At 52.1% G+C, this 12,298-nt stretch overlaps 1 protein-coding gene across 12 annotated transcripts in view; it reads left to right on the top strand.

Moving 5' to 3' along the window:
- The window catches only part of SHROOM3 (shroom family member 3), a 128,595-nt gene that overhangs the window by 96,997 nt on the left and 19,300 nt on the right, over positions 1 to 12,298 (top strand). For 11 of the 12 annotated variants that reach the window (XM_065062860.1, XM_021290142.2, XM_065062861.1 and 8 more), the window contains 2 exons: positions 1,107 to 1,226; positions 10,802 to 10,933. In XM_065062860.1, coding sequence (XP_064918932.1) covers positions 1,107 to 1,226; positions 10,802 to 10,933 — 252 coding nt within the window. The remainder of the gene's footprint in view (positions 1 to 1,106; positions 1,227 to 10,801; positions 10,934 to 12,298) is intronic. The other variant, XM_065062865.1, reaches the window with a different exon arrangement.

Genomic DNA, 12,298 nt, shown 5'->3' with positions numbered 1-12,298 from the left:
TGGTGTGCACCCATCCTGCAGCGCACTGAGCACACAGAGACCATCCATGGTGTGCGCCCAGCCTGCAGCGCACTGAGCACACAGAGACCATCCATGGTGTGCACCCATCCTGCAGCACACTGAGCACACAGAGACCATCCATGGTGTGCACCCATCCTGCAGCACACTGAGCACACAGAGACCATCCATGGTGTGCACCCATCCTGCAGTGCGCTGAGCACACAGAGACCATCGCAGCGCCATCACCGCTCCTTCCACACACACTTTGCTCCAGTGGGGGTTCCCTGCACTGGGGAGATTTCAAATCAGTGCTTACACGTGGGAGCCAGTGAGAGTACAGGATTGTTTCAGGCTCGCCTGTGCCTGCGGGAAGGAAGGAGCTGAAGTGATGGTTACGTGATGTTTGTGTGACTTCTGCGTGCATTTGGTCCAGTGGGGTAAATATTTGTTTGCTGACTGTGTGGGAACGTCAGTGGGGGGGCAGGCTTCTCTTCCTTGCTCTCCCTGTGTGGACCTTTCTCTGAGCTTTTCTCTTGTGTGTTCACAGCATTTCCTGGGCTCTTGTAAGGTGCGGATAGGTGTTAAGGTGCGGATAGGTGTTAAGGTGCGGATAGGTGTTAAGGTGCGGATAGGTGTTAAGGTGCGGATAGGTGTAAGGTGCGGATAGGTGTAAGGTGTGTGGATAGGGCACATCCTGCAGTGAAGCTTCTGAATTCCACAGTTCGGGATTGTGGGTCCCAAAGCACAGATGCAGAGTGATGAGTTTTGTGCCATGGATGCAGGAGCTGATCTCTCTCATGCTGCAGTATTGTGCAGCTTCTCCAAAACCGTGATGAGGGGCTCTCACAGGGACTGACCGCTGCCAAAGTATGGAGAGCGAAGTCTCGCTCTTACAGCCTGCCTGGGCAATGATGGAAAGAAGAAAGGGGATACATGTGGCTTTCTGCAAATTCCTTTTTGCCCTTTTTGAAAACTAGATGGATGCCCGTGCCTTGCCCCCTGCACCTCTATGTTGCCTTCTATCTCAACATGCTTTTTCAGCCCAGGGTATGAAGGCTGAGTATTTTGTGCGTTGTTTTTTGCATGGCCTTGGTTTCTTTTGGCAGGGACACGCATGCAGCCGAGGGATGCGCCGGCCTGTCTGCCAGCCCAGCCTGTGTGACCGCTGACTTTCCGCCCAGCAAAACCACGTGGTCGGGAGGAGTTAAGTTGCGGCTGAAGACCAGGTGAGAACGTGTGTATCTGTGTCCCTATCTACCCACCTTTTCCCAAGGCTTCCTTGCCCTCAGCACGGTGCCAGGGAAATGAATTCATCAGCGTTGCTGGATGCCAGTAACACCTGCACAGGGCTGGGTGTAAAACAGTCACTGCTCTGGCTGCCGGCAGCGTGACGCGCTGAGAAGGGGCTGGAGGAGGTGTCCTGTCTCCTCAGCAGCGCTGTCTGTGGTGGTGAAGGTCGGCACACACGCAGGACCAAAGCACCTCCACGCGAGCGGTGTCAGCCTGCTGCAGCGCCCAGCTTTAGGCGCCTGCCTCCCCAAAACCGCCTGAGAGTTTGTGGAGGAGCTGGGTGTTCATGACAGCCCTGCGGAGTGCCGATCTGCATTTTCAAACGATTAACAGTCTTCCGAGGCCAATCTCCTGAATTGCTCTGGATCGGCCAGTGTGCCCGATTTCTGTGCAGTTTAGGACCAAATCTAACGGCATTTACTCATGCAAGGCATTTGCTGGCATCGAAAGAGCCTCTTACATCAGTCAGATGGTAATCCGGATGACCTCATAGGTTTTTGTGTCTCAGTCCCCTGAGATTTGCACCACAAAGTTGGAGCAGTGACTTTTATTGGCAGCATCGCATTCAGACCTGGCCTTGTGTAAAGCCAAGAGGCTGCACTGGTTGCCTGTAGCCGGAGGAATTGCGGCCCGGCGCCTGTCACCGAGCGGCTCAGAGGGACTGCGGCACGGGAGCTCGCGTTCTGATTTTATCAGCGAGGAGGCACTTGTGGAGCAAACTGTCTGACCTCAGTGGAGTCGCTGCGCTCTGCCCGGTAGGGACGCTGACCCTGTGCAGCTCTTCCACCAGCGTTCACGCGTGTAACCTCAGCAAATTCCTATTGCTTTCCTCCAGCCGAGGATTTGGACCATAGATGATGTCTCTCTGGGCTGGAGCAGACCTTAGAGGCTAAAGTCTCTCCTCAAGCTTGTTTTGTGAGGGAGAGATTGATCTGTGACCGGCTTATGGGCTCTGGAGTTCCTGAGGTATGTGACCCACACTGAATTTGGGGAAGAAGCTCCCATACATCCACCACCTTCTATAGCAGTGAGTGTTTCAGTCTATGCCCTCTGTAAATCCTGCTTGGCTCTCAATCTAGTAGCAGATCGCCACAGAAGCACCGAAGTTTAACGTTTCACTTGGATTCATTTGTCTTTGGATGCAGAGCCGACGTTGTGCTTTACTTCTCTGGCAGTGTCAGAGGCGGTGTCTGCACGTCTCGGTAGTTTAGCTGGGGCTGAGGCTTTGGTTACAAACAGGAAGTTGTTTAATGGGTAAGAATTGGGGTGTGGGAGGGTATTTCGGGCTCGGCCGCCTTTGCTTTGGCCATACCCCGGGTGCAGTTCCCCCGCCTGTTTACTTACAGACGCACCCAAGGCGCTGAAGGCAACAGGCTGTCAGAGTCCCATCGGTTTCTGAAACTGGGGGTGATGGATGAATGAATGACCTTAGTCCAAGGGAAATCCAGGGCTCAGGGCCGGTTTCTCGGGTGTTGCAGTTGAGCTCTATGGCAAGGAGCAGCACGGTACCATTCCACCCTTCACCCTCCCGAGAGTACACACAGTGATTGCTCATTTCCTCCACTGTGCAAAATAAATAAGGCCAGGGTGGTGTTGCCAGCCAGCCCAGCCATGTTACTACAGCTCTACCCGTTGCCAAAGGGCAATCTGAGTTGTGAAGGGGGAAGAATTAGGTCTAGAAATCCAGATGCATGGGTGTCTTTCATCAAAAAAATGGTTATTACCAAATTGGTTAGAAGTTTCCATGGGGAGAGGACAGATTAGTTGGCGGTTCTGTGATTTTAATGGTATTAGATCACTGCAGATCTGCTGTCGCTCTCTCTTCACTGCTGTAGAGCTCGGTGAGATACTCGAGGGTGTCACCTATCCCACCCGCTCCTGCAGGAACAGTGGGAACATGAGTTCCCATCCAGGACTGAATCATGACTTCCCCTGGCTTGCTGGAAGTTTAAACTCCCCTTGGAACCTTGTACCCGTGTTTTTTCTTGCAGTACCTCAGAAATCCGTGTGTTTGTGAGCCCCACAGACAACAGTGTGTACTCACGGACATAGAGCCGGCACACACACCTGAAGGACCTTCTTCTTCTCTCCTGTGTATCATTTCTACTGTAGCACTCTGGTGCTGAGTTTACTAGCGTTGTCTGTGGTTTGCAGCCCTGTAAGTGGGAGGAGAAGCCAGCTACCGTCTGCAACGCCCTGATCATCCCCTTGGTTACCTGCCGTGACTCATTGTCCACGTTTCGTTTGGGTAATCAGGCTCACGGGGCAACGATTCCACTGCCAGTCCCTCCTAAGCACCGAGACTGGGAAAACACATTCCTGCCATTGTTCCTAAGTCTCTCCTGTTGCAAGTTGCTGTGTGTTTGATACCAGAGTGTGAAAGAATCTGAACTATGCTTGTTTTTCTGTCTTTTTAAATAATTTACTGACTGGGGAAGAATGAGGAAAAATGATTTGAATTAAGGCCATTGGGCCAGCTCATCAATACAGATGAATCAATGCGGCTCTGTGACTTCTGCAGCGCCGCAGGCAGCGTAGGTCACTGCAGGGTCTGGCTGCCGAGATAGCCTACCTGTGCTCTGAGAGGGGACGCGAGCGCTTGGAGAAGACAGGATGTAACAGGGTCCTTTTTAAAGACAGAGGCTGAAACAAAGAATCTCCTCAGTTGGTCGGCTCTCTCTTTTCCAGGCCTGCTCTTCCTTCCTCTTTTCCAGTGAGTCAGATCGTAGCAAGAAGAGGAAAGTCGCAGAGCGTCTTTAATCCAGCTCCTCATTCAAGGCAGTAAGCGCCAGGCCGGAGGCTGCCTTGGCCTTCACGTTTCCGAGCAGCAGTCCTGTGTGAACGGCACACACAGGCTATCCCGGCAGCAAGTACTTTCTCAACATAGAGTGCTGAAATACTCTTTATTTTGCAATTTAAATCATACTTATCATGTTGCTTGGTAATGCTCTCTTTAAAAAAGAAAGCTGTCGGAAGATCCCAGTGGGACAAAGTCCTCGAATCCGGTCATCAACAAGAATGAAGCTTGTATACATCACCTCTCACACTAATAACCAAGGCCCCGCTGTTCCTATTCAAGCGGGTTGTCTGGTTAGTGTCAGGGAATGTCAGTGGGACCCTTTCTTTGTGTGGGGCAGAGCGCAGTGTGAACGTGGCCTGTCAGAGAGGCGCGCAGGGCACGCGAGGGCCGCGCTCTCAGCCCTGCGGTGGGCGCGCTGCGTGGCTTCAGGTGAGCCGCCCCACCTCTCCAGGCCTTTGCTCCCCTTGCTGGAAAAGGGATAGATGCCTCTTTCTTGGATAAGCAGCCTGGGGGTTACCGAAGAAATGTGATAACACAGAGGTGTGACGTGCAAGGCCAGGAATCATTAATTACAATGTTTGACTGTTCCTGAGTTCAACCAAGGAGCGGCTGTTCCTCACAGCTGCCATCAGCTCAGAGCGGTCCCAGCATGTCCTGCTGCAGCCCGGGGCAAAGAGCGTTTCTTTCAAGAAACACCATCTCTGGTCTCCTGCAAACTGGCAATTTTGCTGCAGCGCTTGACGCTTTGGTGTATCCCAGCAGTGCCCCCCGGCTGTGCCCGTGGGCCTTCCCATCCACAGAATAATCTTTCCTCACCATTCCTCTCTGCCTGATTTTGGTGCCAGGGAGAGAAGAAGAGGGAGAGGTGGTTTCCTGCATGTGGAGCTGAGAACTGTATAAAAAAATCCACGTGTACCTCCACGCACATGGCTGTGACCCCTTATTTCACCCAGGGCCTTTCTTCACAGTGCTGTGGTGGGGAGCTTTTCGCCAAGAGCTGGTGATGGCAATGGTAGGAGACCTGAGCAGAAGCCTCTGATCCTCTGCCTCCTCACCCAGAGAGACTTCAGGGAGCTTGGTACCGGGCTCCCAGTTCCGATGAGGCACTTACAGCCTGTTGTGCGGCAACCCAGCCATCCCAAGTGATGCTCATCAAAGAGGAACAACAAACAGCGTCTGACATCAGCTGGAAACAACACGACACCTGCCCGTGCACTGGGGAAGGGGCCCGAGGGAGACGAGGCCAGACCTGCTGGGGTGCAGCCCTGAACCTGCCTGGGGTATTTTTCTAAAGGTTTTTTCTTTCTGTTGGTTGAAGACCGAGGCTGTTCAGAGCTGTGAGATCCTCCCAAGGCATTGCCTGGGAGGGCAGTTGTGCTCTAGAAGTTGTGAAGAGGTACATATTGTGGAAAATAAAGTCCTCATCTGAGCACATTCACACATTTCATCGAAGCATTCTGAACTGAGAGCTTTTTTCTGTGGTGTTTTCACTTAAGGAAATTTTCATCTGAGCATAAAGAGAGGTGGGGGTGTGACTCGTTCCTTTAGAGGTGAGGAGACATTGTTGCCCAAGGTCCATGACATGGAATATCATTCCTTATACTTCAGTTCTTTCTAAGCAGTCCTCCTTGTTTGTAGTCCAAGTTGTGAAGGGCTAAAGCTCACTGCAGATTCTCTCCTTCCCAGAATTTACCAGAAGCGCTCTGTGAGCCTCAAAAGATTCCGTGACAGACACATCGAGCTGACACCATTATGGTCCGGCTTCTTTTTAATTGGCCTCGTCTGTTACGCTTATTTTTAGAACCATGACTGAACCTTAATTAAGAACGACGTTGCTTTGAGTAGATTGTGGCCTCGCTCAGTCGAAATCTTAATAGGCTTCTGAGTGCTTTAGTTTTTCCTTCATCTCCTGCTTAGCAGCTCGGCACAGGGACTGCAGCAATGCGACAGGACATCTGTAGAACATACCCTTGTTACGCCGGTGCTGCTTTTAGATAGGACTGTCTCAGCGACAGGTCCGCACCGGTGAAAACTCAGCCCTTCATTTATGCCTTGTATTTGTGCGGGGCCGTGGGCGCCCTGGGAGGGCACACACTTCTACAGGAGAAGGGTCTTCGCTGCAGGGTCCCCGTCCCTTCCCACCTCCCCAGCTGGACCCTGTCCCTTGGGGTTCCAGCACCGTCCCACACAGCCACCGGGGCCGCACGGCTGGGGGGCGCGTTCACAGGGATCGCAGTTGTCTGTGATGGCAGAGTGACCCTCTGGGCCTCGGGTCTCTTCTCCATTCTTCCCTTCTTTACTGGACACGTTAACACCAGCAGCTGGTCAAGGCCATCCCAGGGCATCATGGAGAACGTGATGACCGCTCCTGCCTGAATCCGCAATGGATTCTGCTCCTTGGTGAGAGATGCTTTTCTTAAAGGTTTTGCTCCCTTTGACAGTCTCTGCTTCTTTGCTGGGGAGGGTTTTGAGGCTTGCTGGGCCAGGGAAAAACGAACACAAGGTAGGTGGTAGAGGAGTTCACAAACGGTCTCTGTTCAGCCGTCTGAGACGATGCGTTGGCCAGACATGAGGCGGACGAACACTTAACTCCCCTCGAGCTCTCTGGGTGTGCTGCGGTAGAAATACATCGGTTTATCGGGCCGCTGATGACTCCGAGTTGCTAACTGGTCAGCCGCAGCATCGTCCTCCCAGCTTTCGCTCGTTAGCTTTCTAAAAGGCCAAGTTATGTCCCATTATGGTCTGCAAGGATAAAATTCAGTCTGTGTTTCCTAAGAGAAGGTGCTTTCCTTGTGAAATCCTTCTGTCCCGCTCCAGCAGCTCGCTTGGAGCCTCTGACGCCGTGTCTGACCGCACAGCAAGGGCCTGCCCAGGTGTGCCCAGGTGTGCCCAGGTGTGCCCAGGGTCCTGCTCTGCAAAACAGCAGGTGCAGCACACGAGGGAGGGAGCTGCTTCCTTCCCGCCTCTCATCCTCTAGAAACCAGTCCCATAAATTGGCCATGATGACAGTCATCCACCTGCCATTCTTGTCTTATTTGAACATCTTTTTCATCTTATTTTTCTTCCCCTAAAACTGCTCCACTTGGAGATCTAGGACAAGGGAAATTTTTGCACGCAAATGTAGAAAAATTTACAATGGCAATTTGAAGATGCTGTGTTGTTTGTTTTGCTTCAAGATAACGCCTTTTTATACAGATATATCTGTGTGCTCTCAGAGGACGCTGGTCCAGAGTACATTCGAATTGCAAGGCGCTCAGGTTGTGTGTGTACTCTGGCATCGTAAGGAACAGTACGTAGAGAACAGCAATTAGCTTGAGTGCAATGTTCTGTGCGGTTTTAGTTTGTAACCTCGGGAAAAGATAAATCAACTGTTTGGTCATACTGTGAAGAAAGCTTGAGATGGCTGTTCCTTAGAAGGCGGCGCGTTTGTGGAGTTAATGCCAAGGTATCTTTATATAAAGTTCCATTATTGTTTTGCGTACAAAGCATGAAAATAATCTAGAGAGATTACAGAGAAGAACTGTAGCTCCTAATAAGAGCTACAGAGCTATTAATGGTAAAATAGAAATGTCAGTATGGCCTTTGCAGCCCGGACTGCATCAAGCCTTTGTTGCCAGACTGCGTTAGAGGAGACTGTCAGAAAATGCCGCGGTTAGTGTAGAAACAAGGAGCGTCCAGATAACAGTTTTCCAGTTTACAGTGTGAATTTGGCAGTATCTGGTGCGTGATCCGTGTTACAGCTGCCACGGAGCCTGTTCAGACACCAGCGCTGCGTCAGGGTCCGCTGACTTCTCCGGGTGTCTCCACTCCACGGTGTTTGTTGTGATGCCAGCCCGACCTGGATGCCCAAGCTATCTGATCGCTGGAGGCGTCCGGAGGAACCGGGAGCCGCTTTTCCAGCCTTGGCACTTAGAACAGAGGGATCACTTTCTCCGTTACCTGAACTGGAGAAGTTTTTAGTAGTAAGGTTGTCCAAAAGTTTTCGCAAGTATGGTACAGGTGCAGCCCTTGAGGAACCTAGTATAAAGGATAAGGGGATGAGGTGGTTTTGATGATGATGATGATTACTATTATTATCAACGTTATTATCATCATTATATTACATTGTTATTATTAGATTAATATTGTATTACAGTTCTGGTTTTTGAAATCCTATGACCTCCTGGAACAGGGTCGGCTGTTGCTCCTGGTTTTGTAGAAAATGACTGAGCTACACCAAATTTGTGCCAGTTAAAGATACGATGATTTATTTGTCTTAAGTCAGGAATTAGCTGCTGCATTTGCAAGTTTTATCCCTCAGCCTGTTGGTCTGGGTGAATCAGGATCTGACGTTTCGGGCCTTACGAAGGCAGTTCTGCCCTACTTGCCAAAAGAGTTTGGTCTTGCACTAGTTTGTATGGCTTTTTGTGCTCTGCAGTAAAGCAAGCGTAATCAAAAGCTGTTGCAAAATTGGCGGATTAACCGTGTTCAGCTCCCCCCAGATCTGAAATAGGAGATAGCTGTTCTCCTGTAGCCACCGTGGTGCTCACTGTCACATTACACTCCAGTTCCAGTCCTGCCTAATTGAGCAATAATAACCATAAACTAAGCCGAAGGAAGCAGTGTGAAGCGAGGTTCTATTTTCAGGTGTTCCCGAAGGCTGGAGCGAGGGACTTGTCCGCGTTCCCCAGCGCCCACAGGCAGGCACAGACAGCGCCGGCTGTGCCTTTCTTTACACCCCCCGAGCTCCGTCCCGGGGACAGTGCTTTGGTCGATTCAGCGGGGACAGGATCCAGCCCTCTGTTCTCTGCCTTTGGGTGCGCGTGTGCGCAGACCCCCCGTCCGTCCATCCTGCCGCCTCCTCGCAGCTCACCTGCAACACGAGCTGGCGATCGTGTGCACCCAGCGCTTCCTCTCCTGGCTTAAGCTCGCCCCGGATTCGGTTACCCTTAATCCACGTTTGCAGGGTCAGGTAGGTGTGGAAACAATGCAAGGTTATCCCGCGCTGAGCTGGGACAGCGTGTCTTCTGACTGAAATTCACAGCTTCACTGTCCACGTGTGGTATTATTACAAGGATAACAACCAAAAGCGTTTAAAATACCCGTGGCTCGAAAGACTGGCTGCACAGCTCCCTTGCAGCTTTTTACTGAGCAAATCAAGGGATAATGTGCTTTGCTTGTGATCATTCAGTGTGCTTTCGCAAGCAAAACAATAATGCTGGGGGATTGGACTACTCGAAGGTACAAAGGCAGTCTTTCAGTGTCTGCAATGGAAAAGGCAAGGATGTGGGTTGTTCCCAACAAACAGTTTGTCAGCTTCCCATCCGGCAGCGTCCAGGCTCCCCGGGCGAGGGTCGTACCCAAAGCGCTCTGTTCTACACACGCCTCCACGTGCAGTGCCGGAACGCTGCTGGGTCAGCTCGCCCTCCCGCTCGGCTCTCGTTGAGACAACCCTGTCACAACAAGCGTTAAAAGGAGAAATGTGCCCTTTTCTTTTTTCTCCTAGCTGATGAGTGAATGACCTTTGCTGATGAAACCCCTGTGGAAAACCTGCTGGTGAAATGGTTCTACCTCTCACTTTCTGCCAATGCTTTTCTGTGTTGTAGAACGTCAGCTGGTGCCCATGTTAACTTGTGCCACTGAAGGATTTGACCCTATCGTTTTTTAGTTTGTATGCCTTCCTATATCTTTCCACAGTCTTGGGCAGTACTGGGAGAGTCCTCTTTAGGTGTCTGGTTGACATTGACAAGAGGGCGTTTTAATCTCTTTACTGCTTTACTCAGGACATGCTGTGCTGTGGAATTTTCAGTGAGACAAAGACTTTAGAGATGTGTCACATCCTCTTCTTGCATTTATGCTTTCTAGGTGGTCGAGGTTGTCCTGCAGGCTGTCACACGTGGATCTTCGGCGTTGTACAGGAGCGGTGCTGCCCCTCGTTCTCGCAGGAAGAGTTAGAAACTGCGGAGACGAGCGCTAGAGCAGGGGGAGAGATTCCCTGTGGGAAGCAGAGAGAGGATTAAGGCCAAGCCCAAAGGCCAGGGCGAAGGAGAGTCTGTGCGGCATGCTCAGGGACCTGATCGCTAATCCCCTGCTTTGACTTTCCATTGCACCATTATGTGCTTTAAATAAGGTTGTCGGTGTTGTTTTCCTCCCGAGAGCTGCCGCTGGCTTTCCCCGGCGCGGGCCAGCCGAGCGGCGCCCGCTCGGGCGCTGCGGGGGACAGCTGGCGCTTGCTCCTCACCTCCCTTCCTGCGTTTTTAGCAGCACTTGAGGAGAGATCAAAACAGCACCGTGAGGGCTCCCACCCCCTCGCGGTATTTGATTCTTTAGATGACTTTGCCAGCCGTTGCTTGAGAGCGGAGGGAACCTTTGGAGCAAAGGGGCCCTTTAGCATCCGTCGCCATCCCGTGCGGCCGCCAGCCGGGAAGGTGCTCCCTGTGAGTGGCCCAGGGGCAAAGCTCCTGGCTGGGAGGAGGAGGGGAAGGCCCCGCTCGGTGGTAACCCCTTGTCTGCCCACGCCTGTTGCCCTGCAGACACGATGGGGAGCGGGTTGTGTGAATACCAGGAACGGCACGTGGTTCCTGCTTGATTCACGTGGAAAAGACAAAAATATAGTGAAGCAGAAGTGACCGCGAGCGATTTTAAATGTGGCTGTTGGTGTTACTTCACGTTCATCTTCCCTGGAAGAGCTGGGCTGTTGCTGATGTGCAAAATCCTTCTGCTTTCATGCAGGCGGAGTGAAACTCCAGGCCGACCTCACTCCTGGCATTCAGTCAAACTTGCGGAGAACCAGCCCGATCCCAGCATGATGCAAATATCTCAGGGTACGCTTGGCACCCCTTGGCATCAGTCCTACCACTCCAGGTAAGCGCTGCACGGCTCCGGTCCTGCGCTGCGTAGCCAGAGGTGTAAAGCGGTTTTGGTTTAGCAGCATTTGCCCTGGGTTTACGTTTGTCCCGCAGGTGTAGAAATCAACCTCCAAAGCTCACATGCTTCTCAATTAGTCCCCGAGTCCTGTGTCCTTCCTTATTTGTAGTGTCACGCTGGCTTCGGGGAGGCTCTGCGTCGGGCCCAAGGATGTGTCGTGATGGCACCACTTACAAGATTGGGGTTTAAATCTGGAGCACAGGAGTGAAGGAAGGGGATAAAAGATGTGGTAGAAAAATGTTACCAGTTGCCTCCATAGAGCTGGACGGTTTACACACAGCCAGGGGTGGGATAGGAGAGAGGGAGGCTTTGGTTCCTGTTTGGGTACCCAGATAAAGTGGCCTTGTTCTCCTCCTTAGAGTGCTCTGTGAGGTGATTAACAGCTTGGCAGTGTATTGCTTGAAAAATCCCTCTTGCTGCCAAGATGGGAGCCCGCTGTCAGGACAGGAAGCTTTCTGCGGATCCCGATACCCCTCAGCTCCCCTGAGCGGCCCCAAAATGCACTTGATGATAAGCCCTGGCTCATCTTCAGGGGGACGAGTTTAAGTTCTGCCCATGGAGGGTTTTCCCTGGGAAGGCAGAAGCGTTTCTGGAGCAGCAAACTCCCTGTAGCCACTGGGATTTAAGCCCTGGTTCTTGTACAGGTGAGACCGAGCCTTGGCAGGGGGGAGGGAAAATAAAACAGGGCAGTAACAAAAGTGAGGGAGTGGCTGAAAAAAAAGCACGTTAGATTCTTCAGCACAGATGGTGCTGCAGCACATTCGCTTCCCACTGCGGGGTTTGCTCCCCACCCCAGCTCCTGCACAGCCTTTGGCAGGGGCCGTGTCTCCCGGGTGCCTGAGGAGGAGCACGGGGAACATCTAGTGGCCAGCTGGCCAGGGCCGGGCATTGCCAGGGAGATCAGTTTTGTTAAACTAAAAGAGAGTGCTGCATTTCAGGGAGGAAACCGGCCTTATTCTGAGTTTTGCCAGTTTTCTGCCTGTGTCTGTGTTCCTCTGCGTGTCTCTGCGGACATGCTGCTGTTTCCCCTTGCAGGCAGGATTCCTTCTGCCTTTGCTTGTCCCTGGCAGCCCTCTCCTTGCTGTCCTTTGGGCTCGGGGTGTCAGTCCAGCAGCGTGGAAGTGACTGCGCTGGGATATGATCTGGAGCAAGCCTTAGGCTCTTCAGCAGACACTTGTTAGCGAGGGGCTGTTACCAAATGCATTTGCTGGCTCCTCAATTCCCAGGCCTGCTGCGCATCCCCCACTGCGTGGAGCAGGTTTGGGTCTTAACCCAATGAAGCAAAGCACACAGAAATTGAGT

The sequence above is a fragment of the Columba livia genome, chromosome 4 (genome assembly GCF_036013475.1).
Source record: "Columba livia isolate bColLiv1 breed racing homer chromosome 4, bColLiv1.pat.W.v2, whole genome shotgun sequence".
NCBI classification, from domain to species: Eukaryota; Metazoa; Chordata; class Aves; order Columbiformes; family Columbidae; genus Columba; species Columba livia.
The sequence above is the reverse complement of the archived record's forward strand: the minus strand, read 5'-3'. Positions and strand labels throughout refer to the sequence as shown.